At 39.0% G+C, this 23308-nt stretch overlaps 1 protein-coding gene across 6 annotated transcripts in view; it reads left to right on the top strand.

Moving 5' to 3' along the window:
• The window catches only part of CPED1 (cadherin like and PC-esterase domain containing 1), a 324765-nt gene extending 308948 nt beyond the window's left edge, over nucleotides 1-15817 (top strand). For all 6 annotated transcript variants that reach the window (XM_018046984.1, XM_005679391.3, XM_018046986.1 and 3 more), the window contains one exon: nucleotides 13787-15817. In XM_018046984.1, the coding sequence (XP_017902473.1) occupies nucleotides 13787-14026 (240 nt within the window). In that variant the 3' untranslated portion in view covers nucleotides 14027-15817. The remainder of the gene's footprint in view (nucleotides 1-13786) is intronic.

Raw genomic sequence — 23308 nt, 5'->3', positions numbered from 1 at the left:
ATCAAAGGTGATTCCTAACTTGGCTGACAGATGAGAGAACTGAATCAGCAACCGAGACAGAGAATAGTTGAGAAGGTATGGGGCCTAGGGAAACAGTGATTAATTCTATTTTGAACATGTCATGTTCAAGACGTGTGTAGGACATCCCAGTGGAGGTCCCTAGTAGGTGGTTGGAGATAACGCATCTGAAGCTTGAGGGACAGGATGGGGCTAGAAAAAGAAATTTTAAGTCCTCAAAAAATAGGTAATGAACAAAACTGTGAACATAGATCATACAAAGAAAGTGAGTAGAGTAAGGAGAGCTCAGGAAGCAACTCTTGAAAACACCAATATTTAAGCAAAGTTTAGAGAAATAGGAGCATTTGAATTTAGAGAATAAACTGTTAGAGGAAAGCTTTGGTAACCTGGGGTGCCATGGAAAGCCAAAAAGTGAAAATATATAAGGACAGATTGAATAGGGTTAATGTTGTCCAGAGTAATAGATAGCTCTGCTAAGACAGGGACTTTAAAAGTCACTGATTTTTGGCATTAAGAAGGTCCTTTCTTACCAAATTAAGAGTAGTTTCAGTAAAATATGGAGGGCAGGAATGAAGAGGTTTAAGAAATGAGAAAAGGTAAAACCTTTCAGCAAATAACAATAAGAGAGAAGGAAAGACATTGGATTTTAAAAAGAAATCAGTCTGGGGCAATTTAGAGGAGGAATAATTTTGGCCATGTTTATGGGCAGAGAGGAAACAATCAATACTAAGGGATACATAAAGAATACAAGAGGAGGGACACTTCCCTGGTGGGCCAATGGTCAAGACTCCACACATCGGGGTTTCCCTGGTGGCTCAGTGGTAAAGAATCCGCCTGCCAATGCAGGAGACATGGGATTGATCTCAGGTCCAGGAAGATCCCACACGCTGAGAGGCAACTAATGCAGGGCACTGCGACTACTGAGCTCTGCTCTAGAGCCCAGAAGCCACAACTACTGAAGCCAGACTGCTCTAGAGCCTGTGCTCCGCAACGAGAAGCCACTGCTATGGGAAACCCACACACTGCAACCAAGAGCGGCCCTCACTTGCAGCAACTAGAGAAAGCCCACCCAGCAATGAAGACCCAGTACAGCCCAAAATCAATTTAAAAAAAAGACTCCACATTTCCTCTGCAGGGGGCACAGGTTTGATTCTGGGCCAGCAGGAAACTAAGATCCCATGTGGTGTGCAGCATGGCAAAAAAAAAAAAAGAGAGAGAGAGAGAAAGAAACAAAGAAATGAAAAAAAAAAAAGACTACAGGAAAAGGTGGGATTATTGGAGGAAGGCCACTGATAATATGGGAGAGGACCAGGTTAAAGACGGTGATAAATAGTTGGTAAAAAGCTGGTCAGTGAACAAGGGATATGGAAGGTCTTCTTCCCTATCTTTCATTTGCCCCAGACTATTACAATATCTTGCTCTTGGAACCTTCACTTTCAACTACTTGAATACATCTTTCCTGCCCCCACCAAGTGTTACGTTTCTACACTCGCAGTCGAACAGTATCATGTAAAATCTTTCAGTATCTCTAAAGGTGAAGACAAGCCAAAGGAGCTTTCACTGTCTACCACTCCTACACCTTTTGTTTTTTTAAGAACAAAATTCTAGAGAGTTCTTTCTCCTTAAAATAATTGATATTCAAGTTCATCTGCAAGTGAATTCTAGCTTTTTCTAGTGGTCGGTTAAAGATTGGTACATGGTGAGAATGAGCTCATTAGCCATAATGGAGCTCAGCCTTTCCCGAGATAGCTTGGTACAAAATGGTCTTCCATAGGGAGCATCCTATATTGAATGGTGGTAACACCAATAACATCAGGGTGTCTCTCTGAAGAAGGATAATCAAATGGAGGATAAACACAGAAAAGTGTCAGTCACTCTATGTTGCACTAGTATGATAACCCAGGAGGCAGCTATCCAGCCCTGCCTCTGCAGTCTTGGAGTGTGGAATGTTGGTAGGCCTTAGGAAGAGATGCTGACCCATCACTATTTCATTTCATGTTCTATGCCATGAACACTCAATTCTGGAGGTTTAACTACCGACCTTTAAGTGCCAAGCTGAGATGGACTTTGGACTGCTTTGATTAGCACTTTTCTTACTTTAGGTCTTAGTGTTCTAGCCTGGTGAAAGCAAGATCTGCGGTTTGGCAAATACTACCACTTTAAGGATTCTTAAATAATATCAGTATATTAAATGATCCCAATAGCCCTTACAAGCAAAGAAACTGTTTAGCTTAGTTTGACCCAGTTTTTCCCAAAATGTTGACCACAGACCACTTTTCTTTTTTTAATAATAACTATTAACACCTCAGTAAACATATTTTGGGAAACCTAGCATAGAGAATAAGGTCTAAAATCACTCTTGGAGGACAGATTAAATGTAGCAGATTGACCACAAGCATTTGTCTTCTCTTCCACTTGAAACTCCACAAAAAAGATTTTAAAGACATAAATCTCCACCACCACCATCACCCAAAAAAAGACAGAATAAGAAATAATTCATAACAGAAAAGAAATCTTAATTCATTTTAAGAAGTTTGACTTAGCTTGCAAGAGAAGCTATAGTGTAAAATGCCTAATAAGGACCTACTGTACAGCATAGGGAACTATACTCAATATCTTGTAATAACTTACAATGGAAAAGAATCTGAAAAACAATATGTGTGTGTGTGTGTGTATATGTGTATATGTATATATGCATAACTAAATCACTTTTCTGTATATCTGAAACTAACACAACATTGTAAATCAACTCTATTTCAATAAAAACTTTAAAATATTAAAAATTTAAAAATTGTTTCATAGTTTAAAAAAGCAAAAGTTTATATTTTCCCTAAAAAACAATAAAGTATCTACAGAAGAGAAACACCAATGGGCAGGCTTGGCTCATGGATCCTCTGTATAGTTCAGACCTGAAGGAGCCAGGTGCTGAGGAAGGCAGGGCTGCAGCACACATCGGAAAACAATTGGTTGACAGTCTGTGCAAATCTGATGGACACTGAGTCCCTCACCCCAATCCATGCAGCTAAGAACCTACACCCATACACATGTGATTTCCTTTAAAACTGAACAGCAGAGAGTCTAGACTCAGAAACACAGGTATAGCAAAGAGCAAACTAATCTAGAGGCTGAAATCAGAAAGCCAAACATTGAGACTGGCTTCTGAAAAGTAGAGTTCTTAAAGTCCCAAAGCCCCCTAAATACCAGCAATCAATCGCATGTCACCTCAGACAGGAGGCTGGAGATCTCTTCTGATGAGAAATGAAATGGCCTAAAAGAAGATCTCTCTTAAAAACTCCAGAATACTGGTAGGCAAATCCTTCCAGGGACTCCAAGAGTGGAAAGTGTTTGTCCACACAAATTGTTTCTAGATAACATTTTGTGCGTGAGTGCTCACTTAGTTGTGTCCGACTGTTTGTGACCCCGTGGACTGTAATCCACCAGGTCCCTCTGACCATGGAATTTTCCAGGCAGGAATACTGGAGTGGGTTGCCATGCCCTCCAGGGGATCTTCCTGACCCAGGGATCAAAACTATGTCTCTTGCATCTCTTTGCCAATGTGCCACCTGGCAAGTCCTGATAACATTTGCATGCCGTATGTATATGCAGACTAGGGCTTCCCTGGTGGTTCGGTGATAACCTCCCTGCTGATGCAGGAGACTCCAGTTCAGTCTCTGGGTTGAGAAGATCCCCTGGAGAAGGAAATGGCAACACACTCCAGCACTTCTTGCCTGGAAAATCCCATGGACCCAGGGCCTGGCGGGCTACAGTCCCTGGGATCCAAAAAAGGCTTACAAGACTTAGCAACTAAACAACAGTATGTACAGGCTGTGCTGCACCACTGTGAGATCTCAGTCCCCTGACCAGGGATTGAACCCATGGCAGTGAAAGCGCAGAATCCTAACCACTAGGCCACCAGGGAACTCCCAATAGTGCCATATTCTTAAATAAAAATTCTAAGTTCAGGAGAGGTGTAGGGAAACAAATACTGGTGAGTTAAGATCGAAATAGATTTCAGGACACAACAAGTCCATCTAAATAGTGTTTGAAATCAATTTGACTAACAAAGGTCATTCCAACAGTATCAAGAATTCAGTGACATGACTATTCAGCCACTTTGGAAACTGATTTTAAGACAAGGCATTAGTCTCTGGGGAACTGTGTAGAAGTGCAAGATAGAACTGACAGTTTAACTTGAAATCGGTAAACTACTGTAGGTCTGTAACTCCTTCTAATGAATCTTTCCACGTCAGAGGAGAATTTGTTTCCAGAGTCAGGAACTGAGTTCTGACTGGGGGCAGGAATTAAAGAGGCTCAGTTCTCAGTGCAAGAAGGGTTGACAATTTGGAGGTAGGTTGGAAGACAGAGACACTGTGTATCTAGAAACACCAGAAAAAAAAAAAAGAAAGAAAAGAAAGAAAAACCTCATTCCTAAAGAAAACTTTAGTCTTGCCCTCTAATCCTCAGCATCTTTGACCCATTCAGAAGTTGGACTCCCTTCACTCAAAACAAAGCTTATTTCATGAGGCTATAATTAAATATTGGGAGTGGGGGAGGTACGTGAAAGAACTCCTTATTATCTGTAAAAATTGCATGATTTCCTGAAATGGAATTTTAAGACTGGCTTCTAGCTATTGTTTGTCACTTTATTTTTATTCTCTTTCTGTGAATTCTTAAGCTATTTTTTTCAGCTGATCATAAATTTCGCGACTGGATTGTGAATTGAATGCCCTGTCTTCAGAATGACTATGCCAAATAAAAAGTACCTCAGTAGTATCCATTTATCTTCAAAGACTATGTTAGCTGGTTTTGCCTGGTCAAGCTCGTGTTTTCCCACCTTAGAAAACCATTACCTTCATTCCTCAGACCCCAGGCATGATTGTGAAACACGTTTGTAATCAGAACATCCTCCCTAATCTGGTCTAGAAATTTTGGAACACTTGCATCACTGAAAATTGTTTTCTATTTGTTCTGTGGATCTGAAACCACGTCAGAAGTTCCTTGGGTATTATTCAAGTCAAGATCGGTTTTAGAAAAGGTATTTACTTGTAATCTGCCTGACACTTTTCCAGTTCATCAAGCTTTCCCTTTGTACATCAGTTTTTTGAAAATTCATAGTTATTTTAGATGCAGCAGGAAATGGCAACCCACTCCAGTATTCTTGCCTGGAGAATCCCACGGATAGAGGAGCCTGGTGGGCTACAGTCCATGGGGCCGTAAAGAGTCGGACACGACTGAGCGACTTAACTTCTAACTGCTAACTTCTAACTTAGATGCAGCAATTAATTGACATGGTAATACATTCATTCTGATGACTATGTGAAATCAATTTTGAGTGTTGACATTACATGAATTTAATAGTAAAAGTTGCCATGTACTTCTGTTGTGTAATTTATAACAGTTTTTCATGTTTGGGAAGTCTTAACAATAGCCATTGACCCAAGCCATTCAAGTAGAATTGTGGCCATTTGTATGCCTTCTAAAATGTCTGTGTGCCCAAGTCCTTAATTATGGATGGATGTGGAAAGATCTACAATCATAAGTTGGGAGACCTCTTAACATATAAGAAGCCTAAGAAAAAGTAAAAGTTGCTTTTACACACCAAAGCACAGAATTTTTGTTACACTGAGTCACAAAGAAATGTAATCATCTACATATCCTATATCTTATCATTACAGCCCTTGATTCCAGCTCCAAAATTACCCCTTTCCAAGTTTCCATAGAAACTATATTAAAAATCTATTACAGTTTTGAAACACTATAATCTTTACTTGAAAATCTATTCCTACTTGTAACTTAATCTAAATTTGAATATTGCTGAGACAAAAATAATTTTTATTATTACACTTATACTTGTGATTATGGGACAATACTGACCTAACACACTTCATAGGGTTTCCATTGTCCTTCACTTTCTCTGTCTAATTTTAAATATAATTTGACACAGCAAAGTCACAAAAAGAAAAATAACAAAAACAAAACTAAAGACAAGGAGCTTCTTTGGATTATTTTAAACTGGCCAAAAAAAAGCACACAAAAAGCAAGCAACAAACAAAAAACGTCATCTAACGCTCACAGGTAATGTAAACATTTGCCCAGTCACCTGGTCATGTGTTATTAACCATATGTAGCAGTTCATTTTTCTTCTAGGTAGACGTGTCAGTATCTCAGTTGTCACATCCTGTGCACGCAGATTTAGAGAAGCATTTGGAAGCATCAAGCCATTCATGTTTGTCTCTGATTGAGCTGACCACTCTACACAAATATCTAGAATCCTTTGTCTCTGGTTCAAGGCCTAAAGTTTTCACCTTTGTTTTCTAAGAGCTCATTTTGTTGTTTACTATTATTATTCCCCAGAGATAAGCCTAACGTTTGTATTGCTAACACCTCTCTTTCAAAGCCACATTCCAGTTCCCGCTCTGTTTGGAATTTAGTAATCCCAACCGGTCCTCTGATTTTGGAAGGACTCACATGGACATATTTCCACACATGAGATCAAAGGAAAGAAACAATTCACTCTTTACAGGAATCAAACATCGGTCACTTGCATAGTATTTCCAAGACTTAAAAATATAGCTAACTCCTTTTCTTCCACTTTAGAGTCCATAAGAGTGGGTAAAATACAGTAATATTTTGAAACTCAGAGATAGCAGTTTGATGGCAATGCCAGACACCAAATTTTACAAAGAAATAATAGCTGTGTGGACAGATATCATGGCCATCATGAATTAGCCCTGTCTCCTTAATGTATTAATATTTACTAAGGAACTACTTATTATATAGAAACAACAGAGTACCTGACCTTGGGGATCTAGTCTCAGACAGTGTCTCGGAAGTCATTTCATTCTTGTTTTTACTTCAAGTATCTTAGACGTGTGTCTTTATACAGTCCCCTTGAGGGTAGGGACCATATCTGAGTTACTCCACGTGTTTGTTTCTTAAGAGAGAGAACTCTGAAGTTTGAAAGATGGGTATTATATGGCAAAAATAAATCATGTTTTGATTTTATAATATACAGCATCATCTTCTACTGCTTTTCTCTTTTAAAATGATTACATGAATTCTTGCTAATTCTAAAAATTCTTGAGGTATATATAATAAAAACATAAATTCTTTGGTTTTTGTACTACACACACCCCCTGAATTTTCACTCCCTTCTCCACTGGAGATCGTATTTGCAGTTTGGTACATCAAGTGAAGTGAAAGTCACTCAGTCGTGTTCAGCTCTTTGTGACTCCGTGGGCTATACCGTCCATGGAATTCTCCAGGCCAGAATACTGGAGTGGGTAGCCTTTCTATTCTCCAGGGGATCTTCCCAACCCAGGAATCGAACCCAGGCCTCCCACATTGCAGGCAGATTCTTTACCAGCTGAACCACCAGGGAAATTTGGTACATAGCTCCATTTTAAACACACACGCTTGATTTTAATTCCATGTAATTAAAACTAGTTGGCTGTCAACATTTATGGTCATTAGATTTATATGACATTGGGTCCTATTTAGAATTGCCTTATTTTTCCATGAAAATTTTTAGGGAACAGGCAGTTTATAAAATACATTTTAATTTGCAGTGTGAAAATTCCTATTTTTTCTCAGTGTTGAATTTTACTTCTACTTGGCTTATGCTTGCTCAGTTGCTCAGTCACGTCTGACTTATTTGCAGTCCTGTGGACTGTAGCCCTCCAGGCTCCTCTGTCCATGGGATTTCCCAGGCAAGAATTCTGGTGGAGTGGATTGCCAGTTCCTCCTCCAGGGGATCTTCCTGACCCAGGGATCGAACCTTATCTCCTGCATTGGCAGGCAGATTCTTTACCACTGAGCCACCTGGGAAGCCCATACTTGGCTTACACAGCCAGCAGATTGCGTCTGTGGTAGATTGAAGCTAAACTCAAGTCCCTTTGATGAATGAATATCTGGTATTGAAATCTCCTCTCATCACTGCTTCTTTTTTCCTTCCCAAATGGTCTTGGCCATTTTCCTACATTTATTTTCTGAGATCTGTTTTAGAATTCCTTTATCATGTACCCCCCAATCCTGCTGTGATTAAAATTGGAATAGCACTTTAATTAACTTGGAAAGATTTGACGTGTTATGTCTTTATATTATTCATATTTTCTTTTATGTTTCATTAAATTTTTGATGCATTCTTCACCTATGCCCTATAGATCATCATCAACTTTGATGAAGTTGTTTTAATATTGTAATGAAATCTTTTCTCTATTTCTTATTAGTTGTTGATAGATTATAGAAGAACTATTTAATTTTTAAATATTAACTTCAAAATATTTCATTATTTTACAGTAGGTTCCTTTGAGTTTTCAGGCAAACATCATATCAGTTCAGTTCAGTCGCTCAGTCGTGTCCAACTCTTTGCAACCCGTGGAGATCAGCCCTGGGTGTTCTTTGGAAGGAACGATGCTAAAGCTGAAACTCCAGTACTTTGGCCACCTCATGCGAAGAGTTGACTCATTGGAAAAGACTCTGATGCTGGGAGGGATTGGGGGCAGGAGGAAAAGGGGATGACAGAGGATGAGATGGCTGGGTGGCATCACTGACTCAATGGAGGTGAGTTTGAGTGAACTCCGGGAGTTGGTGATGGAGAGGGAGGCCTGGCGTGCTGCGATTCATAGCTACAAATAATTCTTCAGTAACCTTCTATGACAAAATATTTCATAATATTGAAGCTTAACATTCCTGAGATAAATTGTATATGCTAGCAAATCCCAAGGACAGAGGAGCCTGGCAGGCTACAGTCCATGGGGTTCCAGGAGTCGGACACGACTTAGCGACTAAAGAGAGAGACAGAGTGATACAACACATAGTAATGATAGATTTTTTTAAATGGTATGAAAGTAAATTTACAGTAGCATTTTGGGAGGATTTTTTATGTCTGCATTTTGACAAATCAAAATTGAAATCGTTCTTTCTCTGTAGGTTTGTCTGCTTTTAGGATTCATCAGAGTAATACTGGCTTAACTAAAGGAACTGGGAAATGATTTATCTTTGATTATTTCTTGAAAAATAGTATTCAAAGAAAACCAGCTGAATTAAGTATTGGGTCAATCCCTGGCATCATGGGTAGGAATCAGTCTTATATACCATAATAGAAGCCTTGGCACTGTAGGAGGCATTAGACTGGCCCTCAGAAGGTGCAGGGTTGGCAGGCGGGGGGGGGGGGGGCAGACCCCCATCATTCCATCTTCAATTCTCAGAGATCATCCTAGTGATTTAAAAATAGAACTATTTTATCAAAAATAAAACTATATCATGTGATCTGGCAAAAGGCTGACACTACTCCCAAGTGTATACAAATATACTGGAAATAGATATTTTTGTATATCCCTTTTATGAATCGTGTTCAAAATTGCTGTAAACATCTAAACTAGTATTATCCAACATTTCTAATGCAACATCAAATGCAACCCTGAAATCACAGAAAACATTAAAATAATTTTTAAGGAATAGAATCTTTTTGCATTGGGATGAATCACCTTTTACTTTTCATTGTAATTAGCATGCAGATCATCAGGCAGTTGCAAGAGCCAGAACTTAAGACAACATTATATAAACAAAATTAACCTTATTTTGGCTTCAGAACACGGGAATAATATTTTTTCAGGGTTGACTACATTATTTATGCTTAAGTGTTTCCTCAAGTCAACTTTCTTAAGAATGTTCACTAATCTTGCTATAGATGAATACAAACCACCTCCAAAATGGACAAAACCTTCAGGAAAACATTGGTGCACCTCCCCAGCCTATCATATTTATTATTATCATATAATCAGAGGTGGAAGGTGACCCATAATAGAAATATACAACTTTGGGACCTGGAATACTAATCAGTGGTTAACTGCAGATCGAGCTGTAAATTATGATCCAGAAGGATTCCTCACCACAACCCACTGACTTCACTGAACTTCTTAAGCATCACTTCATCTGAGGGGCCTGATCACAAAAAGCCAAACCTCCCATAGTTATAGAAAAACAATTCATTTCTTTGGGTTTAGCAGGGTATAATTGGCTTTAAAACATATTGCTGTTATATTTTTCTTCAAAATGGGAATAGCTTAGTGTTTGTATGATTATAAAGTGATGCACATTTATTATAGTAAAATTTAAAAGTAAGGGCCAAAAAGTTACAAATAATACATTTAAACTGCCTGTCATTCCTCCACCCAAAAATGACCGCACTTAACCTTTTTGTATATATCATTACAGGCTTTCTATTCACACAACTCTTCCGAAATGGTTTCTGCTCACTCACAACTTAACAAAAAAAGACTTACCTTCCAAATAAAATGCTACTTTTTTCACATATTCTATATTGTTGGAACTGTGTTCACTGCATTCGTTTATCAAAAAATATGTACCTAAATCATTACATAGCCTTCAAAGGAATTTTTAAAACCCATATGAGCTAGTGTTGTTGTTGTTGTTGTTGTTTTGAGCTAGTGTTGCTTTCATTAATCATTCACTTCAATTCAGTTCAGTTCAGTCGCTCAGTCGTGTCCAGCTCTTTGTGACCGCATGAATTGCAGCACGCCAGGCCTCCCTGTCCATCACCAACTCCTGGAGTTCACCCAAACTCATGTGCATCAAGTTGGTGATGCCATCCAGCCATCTTGTCCTCTGTTATCCCCTTCTCTTCCTGCCCCCAATCCCTCCCAGCATCAGTCTTTTCCAATGAGTCAACTCTTTGCATGAGGTGGCCAAAGTATTGGAGTTTCAGCCTCAGCATCATTCCTTCCAATGAACACCCAGGACTGGTCTCCTTTAGGATGAACTGGTTAGATCTCCTTGCAGTCCAAGGGACTCTCAAGAGTCTTCTCCAACACCACAATTCAAAAGCATCAATTCTTCGGCGCTCAGCCTTCTTCACAGTCCAACTCTCACATCCGTACATGACTACTGGAAAAACCATAGCCTTGACTAGATGGACCTTTGTTGGCATTGCTGCTGCTAAGTCACTTCAGTCATGTCCGACTCTGTGCAACCCCATAGACAGCAGCCCACCAGGCTCCCCCATCCCTGGGATTCTCCAGGCAAGAACACTGGAGTGGGTTGCCATTGCCTTCTCCAATGCATGAAAGTGAAAGTGAAGTCGCTCAATCGTGTCTAACTCTTAGCGACCCCATGGACTGCAGCCTACCAGGCTCCTCTGTCCGTGGGATTTTCCAGACAAGAGTACTGGAGTGGGTTGCCATTGCCTTCTCCTTGTTGGCATTAGCAATAAATAAATAATGTGTCCATATTGACTGAAAGTAATGTCTTCCAATTGCATTAGTATGATGAAATTAAAAGATTTGTTGTTCATCTGCTAACACATTCAAAACATTTTTGCCAGTATTTTCTCTTTTCCCTACTTCTCAACCCTCCCCCCACCCCAGTACCTCTTGGTCCCCACCTCATTTTCTCTGACTTTTGTTGCTAACACCCTGTGATACATTAACACAGTGATTAAAGCTGACAATGATAGGATTTCACCAGAGCTGTGTTTTATACATTGTACAAATAGACAGTATATACGGCCTTTTTGTTTGTATGTGTGTGTATTGATATTCCTAAAGTATCTGTGAAGAGAATGGAAAAAAAAACTAAAATATACATTGCCTCTGGGGAGGGAATTGAGTGACTAGAGATAAGGAGCAGAGATGGGAAGGAAACTTTTTTTTATTAGATACTCTTTTATGCTTTATAAATGTTTATAGTTTCAAGATAAAAATATATCTACATATGTACAAACATTTATAAAACTATTAGCGTAATAGAACTTGGGCAGCTCCTTCAGGTTCCATAACTTACCTCTTTCCCAGAAAAGTGAAACTGCTGATTGTAACAGTGTCAGTTTGTGGTTATGAGGTGCAAAAAAATTTTCTCTTTCCTTTGAAAGTCATTTTAGTTATCATTCAGTTATCATTCTCTAAAAAGATGCCGTGATAGGTTTAGAGTACCACATTTGAATCAGTGACTCAGCAAGATGCCAGTGTCTTCTATTTGTTAACACACTCTGATCCTGGGAGGGATTGGGGGCAGGAGAAGAAGGGGACAACAGAGGATGAGATGGCTGGATGGCATCACTGACTCAATGGACATGAGTCTAAGTGAACTCTGGGAGTTGGTGATGGACAGGGAGGCCTGGCGTGCTGTGATTCATGGGGTCACAAAGAGCGACTGAACTGAACTGAACCTAAATGCACTAACATGTGCACACACACACACTCACAGCAGTGTGGTAAAGACACCATCTGAGACTCCATACTTGTCTTGGAGACAGCTGCCCTGAGGTAAGAAAAGCAGCATAAATTTTCATTTCAACCTTTTTCCTTTTGAAAGATAATTTACACTGATTCTTAATCATGTCAGTCATACTCATGCCATTTGGGCAACATCTGTGTATAGAGATGCTGTTCAACTTTGTGAGTTAGTTATCCTGCTCTTCAGTTCAGTTCAGTTCAGTCACTCAGTCGTGTCCAGTTCTTTGCGACCCCATGGACCGCAGCACCCCAGGCCTCCCTGTCCATCACCAACTTCTGGAGTTTACCCAAACTTATCTCCATTGAGTCGGTGATGCCATCCAACCATCTCATCCTCTGTCATCCCCTTCTCCTCCTGCCCTCAATCTTTCCCAGCATTAGGGTCTTTTCAAATGAATCAGGTCTTCGTATCAGCTGGCCAAATTATTGGAGTTTCAGCTTCAACATCAGTCCTTCCAATGAACACCCAGGACTGATCTCCTTTAGGATGGACTGGTTGGATCTCCTTGCAGTCCAAAGGACTCTCAAGAGTCTTCTCCAACACCACAGTTCAAAAGCATCAATTCTCTGGCACTCAGCTTTCTTCATAGTCCAACTCTCACATCTATACATGACTACTGGAAAAACCATAGGCTTGACTAGACAGACCTTTGTCGGCAAAGGTCTTTTGAATATGCTATCTAGGTTGGTCATAACTTTCCTCCCAAGAAGTAAGCATCTTTTAATTTTATGTCTATAGTCACCATCTGCAGTGATTTTGGAGCCCAAAAAAATAAAGTCAGCCAGTGTTTCCCCATCTATTTGCCATGAAGTGGTGGGACTGGATGCCATGATTTTAGTTTTCTGAATGTTGAGCTTTAAGCCAACTTTTTCACTCTCCTCTTTCACTTTCATCAAGAGGTTTTTAGTTCTTCTTCACTTTCTGCCATAAGGATGGTGTTATCTACATATCTGAGGTTGCTGGTATTTCTCCTGGCAATCTTGATTCCAGCTTGTGCTTCACCCAGCCCAGCATTTCTCATGATGTACTCTGCATATAAGTTAAATAAGCAGGGTGATAATATACAGCCTTGACATACTCCTTTTCCTATTTGGAACCAGTCTGTTGTTCCATGTCCAGTTCTAACTGTTGCTTCCTGACCTACATACAGGTTTCTCAAGAGGCAGGTGAAGTGGTCTGGTATTCCCATCTCTTTCAGAATTTTCCACAGTTGATTGTGATCCACACTGTCAAAGGCTTTGGCATAGTCAATAAAGCAGAAATAGATGTTTTTCTGCAACTCTCTTGCTTTCTCCATGATCCAGCGGATGTTGGCAGTTTGATCTCTGGTTCCTCTGCCTTTCCTAAAACCAGCTTGAACATCTGGAAGTTCACAGTTCACGTATTGCTGAAGCCTGGCTTGAAGAATTTTGAGCATTACTCTACTAGTGTGTGAGATGAGTGCAATTGTACGGTTGTTTGGATTCAAATGTCCTTGATTTTGCTTCACTGCTTTTTTTTCTTTTATTTGCAGGTGGTAAAATCAAAATTATCCAAAGAGGATCACTTTCTTAAAATGAAACAATCAAGAAATCATACTGTGGGAAAATATTTCAGCAATCAAAGCAAATTACGACAAAGACGACAAGACTCTATGACAAATGTTCAATCACCATTTCATGTCAGAGGTCCAATTAATCAGGTTTGCTCCGAAATCCTTCTCAGCAGGATATGTGCCAGTGAAAGAACTGTGGAGGCCCTGCAGAAGGACTGAACTTGGAATTGCATACAAGCCACTCCCCTGGACAACGGTCTGAGAGCCAAATCCTGGTCATCAGCTGTATTTTGGTTCTACCACACACACTCAGGCACACAGGCACACACATATACACTGATGCACATTTAGCTAAAAAAAAGTCATTACACTTTTTTCTACAGCTTTATAAAATCAGAATGTGCTCTTGGAAATCAGTTGGTTTCAAGATGAAAGACAGAACTAGAAAAAGGTGACCTGAAATATAATCATAAACTAGATCCCCTGTGGGCCGGTATTGCACTGTGATAATAAAGAGAAATATAGACATTTGATAAGTGGGGGGAAAAGATCATGTTCTTGAGTGTTGTGTTATCATCTTTATTGGTACCTTAAAATTGAAAAGGGTTTGAGGAATTACATTCCACCTGCCAGTGGGGATTGTGCTGTGCTTGCCTTTACCAGGAGAAAACTTGACATTGATGAGGGTTTAGGCTTTGTGAATCTAATGCTTATGAAAACAGTTTCTTCCTAGATCTGTAAATCCTTTCACTGAAAGGAAAAGAACAGGAATGTTCCTCCAGGGAATTCTAAGAGATTCTATGAAAGAAATAGGAAATATAATATTTTAGAGTTAAAACACCAATATATTTAACTTTGCACTCTTTCTACTTTTCATATACATTCCCTCCTAGCCTGTCCGTGAGCTTGGATGGGTAGCTGAAGTCTGAGTTGATTAAGTATGTAATATTAAAGTGAGAAAAACAAGATATAGTTCCTTATGGGTTACTGTATTATATTTTATTGATGTTATTACTTAAGAAAAAAGCTTTTGTTTGCTATTAGAGCCCTATATAATTTAATACTGTGATTATGTTAATATTTTATGTAAATATTTTGCAAAGTATTAAGCATTCTCAACTGCATAGGCATTTATATCCAGAAAGCATTCATATATGTTCTCGAATACTACTATGTTGCTAGTAAACATATTTTGATTTTCCTGAGAGAGTGTATCTAATCCAAATTTAGAGTAGACATACAATTAGTTTTTATAAAACTGTGGCATATATATACAACATATCTAATCCTAGTAATTGAAAACTTTCTCTTCTATATATTAAAATAGTAAATTTCTTTATTGTGCAAAAGCTCTGTTGTGAGATAACATCTCACAGTTACAATGACTCTTAAAGGATTATTTTTCTTTTGGGGAAAAAATACTGAAAGGGCTAATTCTGTGCTTAGCTGAAATTACCAAATGCACAAATACCTCAATTCCAATACTATACCAAAAACAAATCTATTTTGATTGATCAGTTCCTTAGTATGAATATAAACTTCCTTTAAATACTCTATTTTTATATATATTTTTATATGAAAGTAAACATAAATTTATATTTAATGGTCTTAAATTATATCTAAGCACAAATATCACTTGATATAAACAATACGTACCTGTGTCTAAAAACAGGTGATAAATTTCTTAAATGAGCGGTACAGAATTAACTTTTAAAATGAAATATTTTATAGTATCTACAGCTATGTGTAAGCATCATTTTTTGGTTTATAGTGCTTTTTTAATGATATAAAATGTTGCCAATTCATGTAGCTCTTCTATCCTGTTTTAATGTATTACGTACTCTGTAACAGATTATAGTCAGTGGATATTTCTTATAATTTACTGCCAACCTAACTGCAGTACACTTCTGACTGAGGTTAGCTTTGCATTTACCTCTTTACCATTGAAAGAGTAGTGGATTTTAGAAACAATTGTAATAATACAATTAATAAATGTCTTACTAGTAATAATCCGTGTTTGGAGAATATGCTTTATTTTCCTTTTTACTGAAGGTACACACCATATAGGAATTCCCTTGTAGCTCTGTCGGTAGAGAATCCGCCCGCAGTGCAGGAGACCTGGGTACAATTCCTGGGTGGAAGAGATCTCCTGGAGAAGGAAATGGTAACCCACTCCAGTATTCTTGCCTGGATAATCCCATGGACAGAGGCGCCTATGGGGCTGCAAGAGTCAGACACGGCTTAGCGACTAAAGCACCACCACCATACACCAAAATATCATCCTGTGGACTCTACTACTAAAGTATAGTTTAATAATATGACCATATACTTCCTTCCAACCCTAATATTCTGTAAATTTTGATCAGATGAACCCTCTGCTCTACAATGACAAAGCTTTTTTTTTTTTAATGACAAAGCTTTTGAATACAATACAGTGACAAATTTTGTCTGCAAGGAACCGAAATGCTAAGAATCATTTTAGTTAACTCTTTGATTGAAAAAAAAGACATTACCTTAAGAAAATAGGTGTGTGTTTGTGTGTGCATTTGTATTTGTGTGTGTTTGACAAGTTCATAATTTGAATGAGAAAAATAGAGTAGGTATTTTAATTTTTTGATGTAAAAGTTAAAGCTAAGTGGATTATTTTTTGGCAAGAATTGATTGGCATCCAATCTAAAGAAAACATTTATAATATTAAAAGTCAAGAATAACTGCATTAGCATTCCCAAGCATCCTTGTTGATTATATATGTGGGTGTGTGTGTTTTTAAAGGCACAGTACACTATTTGCCAGCCATCCAAGTAAGCAAAGAGGGTCCCCTAGGAATGTGCAAACAAGAAGGCTGACCATCAGCTTTACATTGGATCATTCAGTCCTCTTTAAGTAGGTGGCTCAGTGCTGCAGTCGGCCCTACAGAACAATTCCCACTTAGAAAGCATTGGATAAAATCACCAGTTTTTGAGATGGAAATCGTTCTGGTAATGTTTATGGAGAAAAAAAAATAATGCTGCTCTGCACCTGAACTTTCTTTTTTAATTTCATCTCACTGAATGATTCCAAGAAGAAATACAGAAACTGGTCAAAAATTATGTAACCTAGTAAGAGTATTTTCAAAACCACAATGCTTTGGCATGGTGGGAGAGGGTGGAGGGGAGTGGCTGGTATCTAATACAGCAATAAGTTCAGAACGTAGAGAGATGATCAGGGCGAGGATCTTACTAAATCTTATTTTGTGAGCTCCTTAGTTTGAGCAAATACTGAAAGAATCATCAGTATCTAAAGTTTTCTCTGCGAATTTTCATCTTATAAAAAAAAGACCGAAATGTCATTGATAACTTCAAAAATACGTATCCAAGTACAAAATGATATTACACTACAGCAGATTCTACCATTTTGACCAAAGCAAGGAGTAACTGCTCTGCCAACACTGCTGTAGTGTTGTTTTAAAATACGTATTTAAAGCTGAAATGATTTTGACTACTCTTCAAAACTAAGGCATTTTGATAGATCACTTCAACTTAACGGAGATGGACCAAAAGCTGTCGGAAACCCCAGAGACCTACTAAAGACAGCAGGATACTGCCAGCCCCTACAAACTAGATTTTGTATTTGGCACAGCTTCCAGGCCTTCATACTGTCAAAGAGCCTTTTATCATGTTTTTATTGCTGGAGTAACTGCTATTATCAACTTCCATATTTCTTTCACGGTTCAGTCACTTGGTATAGGGAGCTGTAGAACTAATTTTTTTTCTAACCGATTCAGACCATACAGTCCTCTCCTAAAAATCATGCTCCATTTGTTTTCTTTATGTTTATTGAAATATAAAGAATTTGTTTTATAGCTCTATTAAATGTTGGACCACTATGCTTTAACATACTCGATACACAGTCAAAATACGAATTCTTAAATCTTATGGAGGGTATTTACAATTTTTAAGTCTCTCTGCAGTATAAATAAAGATAATTACTTAAACCCAGCTAATGGTAGGAGCAAAATGAAAGCAGCCATGATTAGAAAAAACACTATAAAAGGATCATCATATTTAGGTATATCAGGTTTTGAATTTGATTTATGCTGACTGGTATTTTCTCCCAAGTCCATAGCACTCTCTGCAAAGAACTGTTTTCACTTAGTTTTTTACAAAGTCTTTTTTCCAACTCTTTGTGTAACATATCTGGGGGAAAACTGCATTTTAGATTAGGTTATGAGGAGACATTTAATATATCTAATCAAGTTATTTTCATAAGAAATGTTTGTGTAGGTTCTTATTATTTTTATTACATGGAAAAGTAATTCCTATAAAAATCATTAAAATGTTTAGATGTTTTAAAAAGCAAAGTGATTACAGTTGACCATAGGGACCTCAGGATTCAGAAACAACATGGTGTCATAAGTATCAAATGGATTCAACTGATTCTCAATAGCTTCATAATGATTTTCCTTCTTTTATGGTTGGCTGGTGAAATACATCAATTTGATGCAGCTTTTAATGCTCATTTAAGTGATTTAATGGTGAAGGTATGTGATTTATTTACATATTTTATTCAATTGTATTTCCATCTTTTTAAATAATAAAATCTGTTCAAAATCTATAGATTAAAATCTTAGTCTATGGCATCAAGGTCAACATTTTTATTTTATTTACAGTCTATAATTTAATTCTTTATTTGGCTTATAATTTGTCTGCTCTTAAAATTAAATTACTAATTCGAATATTAGGAAAAAAATTAACATGAACATAAAATGGGCATATGTTGTTAACACTAATCTCCACTTCAGTATAAGAAGTTGTTCAGCCTCCTGTAGATTTTCTTACATTAATTGCTGAAGGTTTGAGATTCAAAACTCTTGACGTCCCTTTGCAATCAATGTGTGGAGATGAGAGGATGGTATAAAATGCCAGCACTGAAACCAGTATGGCTTATGTTTATGCATTAGATCCATCATCATGAGACTTGGTCAGAAAAGGGGGCTACATAGAGAAGAGAGCCTCTTCCCACAATGGATTCTGGGATGGATAAAAATTATGAACACCCTATCCAGCTGTCTTTGACAGACCTGGACATCTCTTCAAGCATCTTCTTAATACACAAGTCACTTGGAGGGTTTCATTCCTAAGGAAAAAATAAATAATAATTTTCAAATTTTATTGGACCAAAAATTATAACTTAGACTAACCAAATAGCAACTGAATGTGCCTTTAATGATATCTTCTTATTTACAATCAGAAAAAATAGAAAGTGACCTCTAACCACCAATATAGTATAACCTCTGGAGAACTTGAAATAGCAATCCATTTTTCAATTCATTTCTTTGTTTTCACCTATGGGATCGTTCACTCTACTGTTTATCCTCAGCTTTGCCTTTGAAATGGAATGTGTGCGGTATTTTATGCATGAATTTAATATGTAATACAGGAGACATTTTAAAACTTACACTTTTACTCTCTCCTCCTCACCTTAATTACATGTAACATAAAGCTTATGTTTTAATGGGCATGAGCACACCAGTTTTACAGTATCATAAAAAGAGTTTATGAGCCTTTTGTTAAAAATCAGTGCCCATGTCATTGGCAAGGCATGAAATTATTTGCAGCTACTTCTTCTACTTATAAGATAAATTTGGTCTGAATTAAGAATCACACAGAAGGGAATTGAAACAATGCCTTTGTAGCCTAAAATGAGTATAGTCATCAGATGACACAGATGTGGGTTCACCAGGTTCCACTACATGTGCATACCCCCTGGGGAGAACCTGGTCTCTGTCCATACTTGTCTCTAAAGAGTCCCCATTTCAATGTTCACATTAGTTATGCAGAATCAATGGCATGTTTTTAAAAGGGTGTGGATACAACCTTAGCACAATTACTCCTGCCAAGAACAGGAATCGTTTCAACAGGATGGAGTTTCCGGGGCCATGTTATTGGTAAACAACCGGAACTCTTTTGGCCACCTACTCTATCAATAAATGAAAACCTTCCATGAATTATTTATGGATTCTGAGATGAAGCTGATACAGACATTGTATCTCAAGTTTCCACTTCCCAGAAGGATGGGCAGTCTCAAGTGGGTAATTGGCCTAAGTGGTGTTTTTCTGTTATCTGGGGTCGTCATGAGCCTTTGAAGTACTGAGTTGCTGAAAGTCGATTTCTCTTCCAATGGAAGCCTCCCTGGGCAGCATCTTCAGTAAACTGTTATCAATTACAGTGAAAATAAATGCCTTCCCTTTACCACTGAGTGCGGACTTGTCATCCTGTGTCTGCAGACATGAAAGCACAAACTTGGAGGCCAAAATCAAGCCTTCTCTGGTTTGTGTCTGGGCAGAGCATATGTGTCAAATAAGGGATTCAGAAACAGGAATTCTGGATTATTTTAAACAAAAGTTCATACTGGAAAAAAATACACATATGTGTGCAAATATAGGTGTCTTTGTGTGCCTACACCTGCACACAAAATTAAATAGCTGAGAGGTACCAGATATCATGTAGACATTGTACTCATTTCTTTAAAACTTTCCTCTTATTTTTGATTTATACACTGTAGAAAACCTTTAGAATAGCAGGTTCTCCATCTCTGGAGGCCTCAGGCAGGTGCTCGTCCAGACACGTGGAGAATGTGGCTGGAGGTGTCTGCCAAGCAGAGCCCTGAGAAGCACGCGAGAGGTGGTTTCTGGCAGATGTCTCGGGAAGTGACAAGCGACCAAACTGCCAGAAACGATCAGCAGAAGATGCTAGCAAAGCTTGGATTCCACTAAGGTGATAAAGTGAGCTTGGAGAAAGCAAGAGAACTGGGCAGCTCCAAGCTCTGTTGAGGATAAAAATGGATCACTAGGGCTCCCCGAGGGGAATTACTCTTTGTCAGGGATGCCTTGATGTGCTCTATCTCTCACCTCCTCCCCACCCTCCATCTCATGTCTTCCCTAAGCTGCTCTGATCTCGCAGGTCTTTCCCACAGGTAAAGGTAGACCTAGATGGGGAGGGAGCAGGTGGCTTAACTGAATCCTGTCTTCACCAATGACTGGCTTGCAATGAAGGAGACAGGAGACGTGAGTTCGAACCCCCTGGGTTGGAAAGATCCCCTGGAGGCAGTAATGGCAACCCACTCCAGTATTCTTGCCTGAAAAATCCCATAGACAGAGGAGCCTGGAGGGCTATAGTCCATAAGGCTGCACAGAGTCGGACAGAACTAAGTAGCTGAGTAGGAGCAAGCTAGGGTGAGGTCAGGTTGTGTAAGAGGCACTTGGAAGATCACAGTTCTACAGCTCAATAGGCCAAAGTGGAACTGTCTCCATCAAGTGGATTCTCCCCCCTTTTTTTACTTGTGCAGCCCCCATATTCCAACTCTGTCATTGCACTACCACATTATATAATAACTATCTATAACGTCCTAGTTACATGCTCCCCCCACTAACTTGAGCTTCTCAAGGCCTGGGATTAACTCTTCCTCATGTTTCTACCACGTAATTCCTAACACAGAGTTGGAGCTCAGCAAATATTTCTCTCATCCTCCTTTCTCTGGCTACTGCCTCTCAGCTGAGATGTCATCTCCTCTAGAAATCCTCTTCTGATTCCCCAAATACTGGTCAAAGTGGCCTTTCTTTGTGCTTCTCCAGAGCTCTTGACTTCACACCCCACCCCATCTCAACATTTATCTTTCTTTGTTTAATAATTTGTACCCACTGGAATATCAACTCCACAAGGAAGGAACTGAGTGTTTTGCTTGTTTGGTTGCGCTTATTTACTATTTCCTTTTAACTGTTTATTGAGATATAGTTTGAATGTGTTCATGTATGCATACTAAATCATTTCAGTCCTGTCTGACTCTGCAACTCATAGTCTCTCTAACTCTATGGACTGTAGCCCCCCAGGCTCCTCTGTCCATGGGATCCTCCAGGCAAGAATACTGGAGTGGGTTGCCATGCCCTCCTCCAAGGGATCTTCCAGACCAAGGGATCAAACCTGCTACTCTAGAGTCCCCTACATTGGCAGGTGGGTTCTTTACCACTAGTGCCACCCAGGAAACCTGAGATATAGCTTACATACCATAAAATGTGTCCATTTCAAGTGTGCAATTCAATGGCTTTTAGTGAATTTACTTATTTGCACCATCACCATAATCTAACCTTAGAACATTTTTTGTCCCCCTAAAAAGAAATATAGGGATTACTCTCCACCCTTTTTACTTCTCCACCCCGGCCTTAGACAACTGCTCATCTGCTTTGTATATCTATAGATCAACCTGCCCTGAATATGTCCTGTACATGGAGTTATACAATACGTGTTCTTTTGCAGCTGGCATCTTTCATTTAGTATTTTTGTCTTTGCATTCTCAGTTTAGAAATAAATTGCCTAGCACAGAAAAGACATTCAGTGAATTTTTCTAACATGAAAAAATAAATGCAGTACCCAATTCTACCATTTTGGGGGAGTTAGAAATCATCCTCAAAAATAGAACTCGTCCAAGAGGCTTTGACAAAGCATTATGTTAGAAATAGCATTGAAAGTTGAAAGTATTAGTCAGTCAGTCAAGTCCGACTCTTTGTAACCCCATGGACTGTAGCCCGCCAGGCTCCTCTGTTCATGGGATTCTCCAGGCAAGAATACTGGAGTGGATTGTCATTCCCTTATCCAGGGAATCTTCCCAACCCAGGGATCCAACCCATGTCTCCTGTGTCTCCTGCCTTGCAGGCGGATTCTTTACTGCTGAGCCACTTGGGGAGCCCAATAAACAGTGTGTGCTTTTTAAACCCCTTCTAGTTGTTGGTCGGTTCCCATGGAACCCCTTGGACTAAGGTAAGGCCCAGAAGAAGTAGCTGGGGTAGGTGTGAGCCACACAAGGAAGCTGTCCGCCTGGGCTCTGGGGGGCACTGTTAGGCACTCAGTGGGAGAGCTGCTGACACCTGAGTGCCAGGCCTTAAGGTTCGCAGTCTGTGCAAGACAGAGGTGCCCCTGCCTTCTCTTTGCTGTCCCCTAGCATTGCTCATCTCAGCAGTTGCCTCCCTGCCTTTATCAAAACTGGAGAGGGTCTGACGAAATCATGCCCAGGTTCAATGAAACATGAGGGCCAATACCTCAAACCCTCACAAGGGTACTGAGGTTTTGAGAACAAAGTCAGACATTTTTAGTTGGGGAATTTCAGATATCAGCTAACCAGAAATGGGGCTGTTGGAAAAAGTGAGGAGCATCACATAACTATTTCAAAGATTCTGCCATAAACAGAGGAGATAAGAGACAGACTGTAGAGATGGTCTTACCCAAAGTTGTCTGCTACCCGCACCCTAGGGTATGTGGGAAGATGCCCCTTCCGGCGTGCATACCAGCGAGGCACAGCTTCTGATCTGTAGAAAGATTTCTATTAACTTTCTTTTTCTACCATGCAACTGTCAAATGCAATATTAATGTAGCATCAAAATTTATCATTTTTATGTCATAAATCTTCCTTTAATTTTATACATAATAAGTGCTTACAGATGCAAATCATGTTTGAATGGAAGGACATAAT

This window comes from Capra hircus, chromosome 4 (genome assembly GCF_001704415.2).
Source record: "Capra hircus breed San Clemente chromosome 4, ASM170441v1, whole genome shotgun sequence".
NCBI classification, from domain to species: domain Eukaryota; kingdom Metazoa; phylum Chordata; class Mammalia; order Artiodactyla; family Bovidae; genus Capra; species Capra hircus.
The sequence above is the reverse complement of the archived record's forward strand: the minus strand, read 5'-3'. Positions and strand labels throughout refer to the sequence as shown.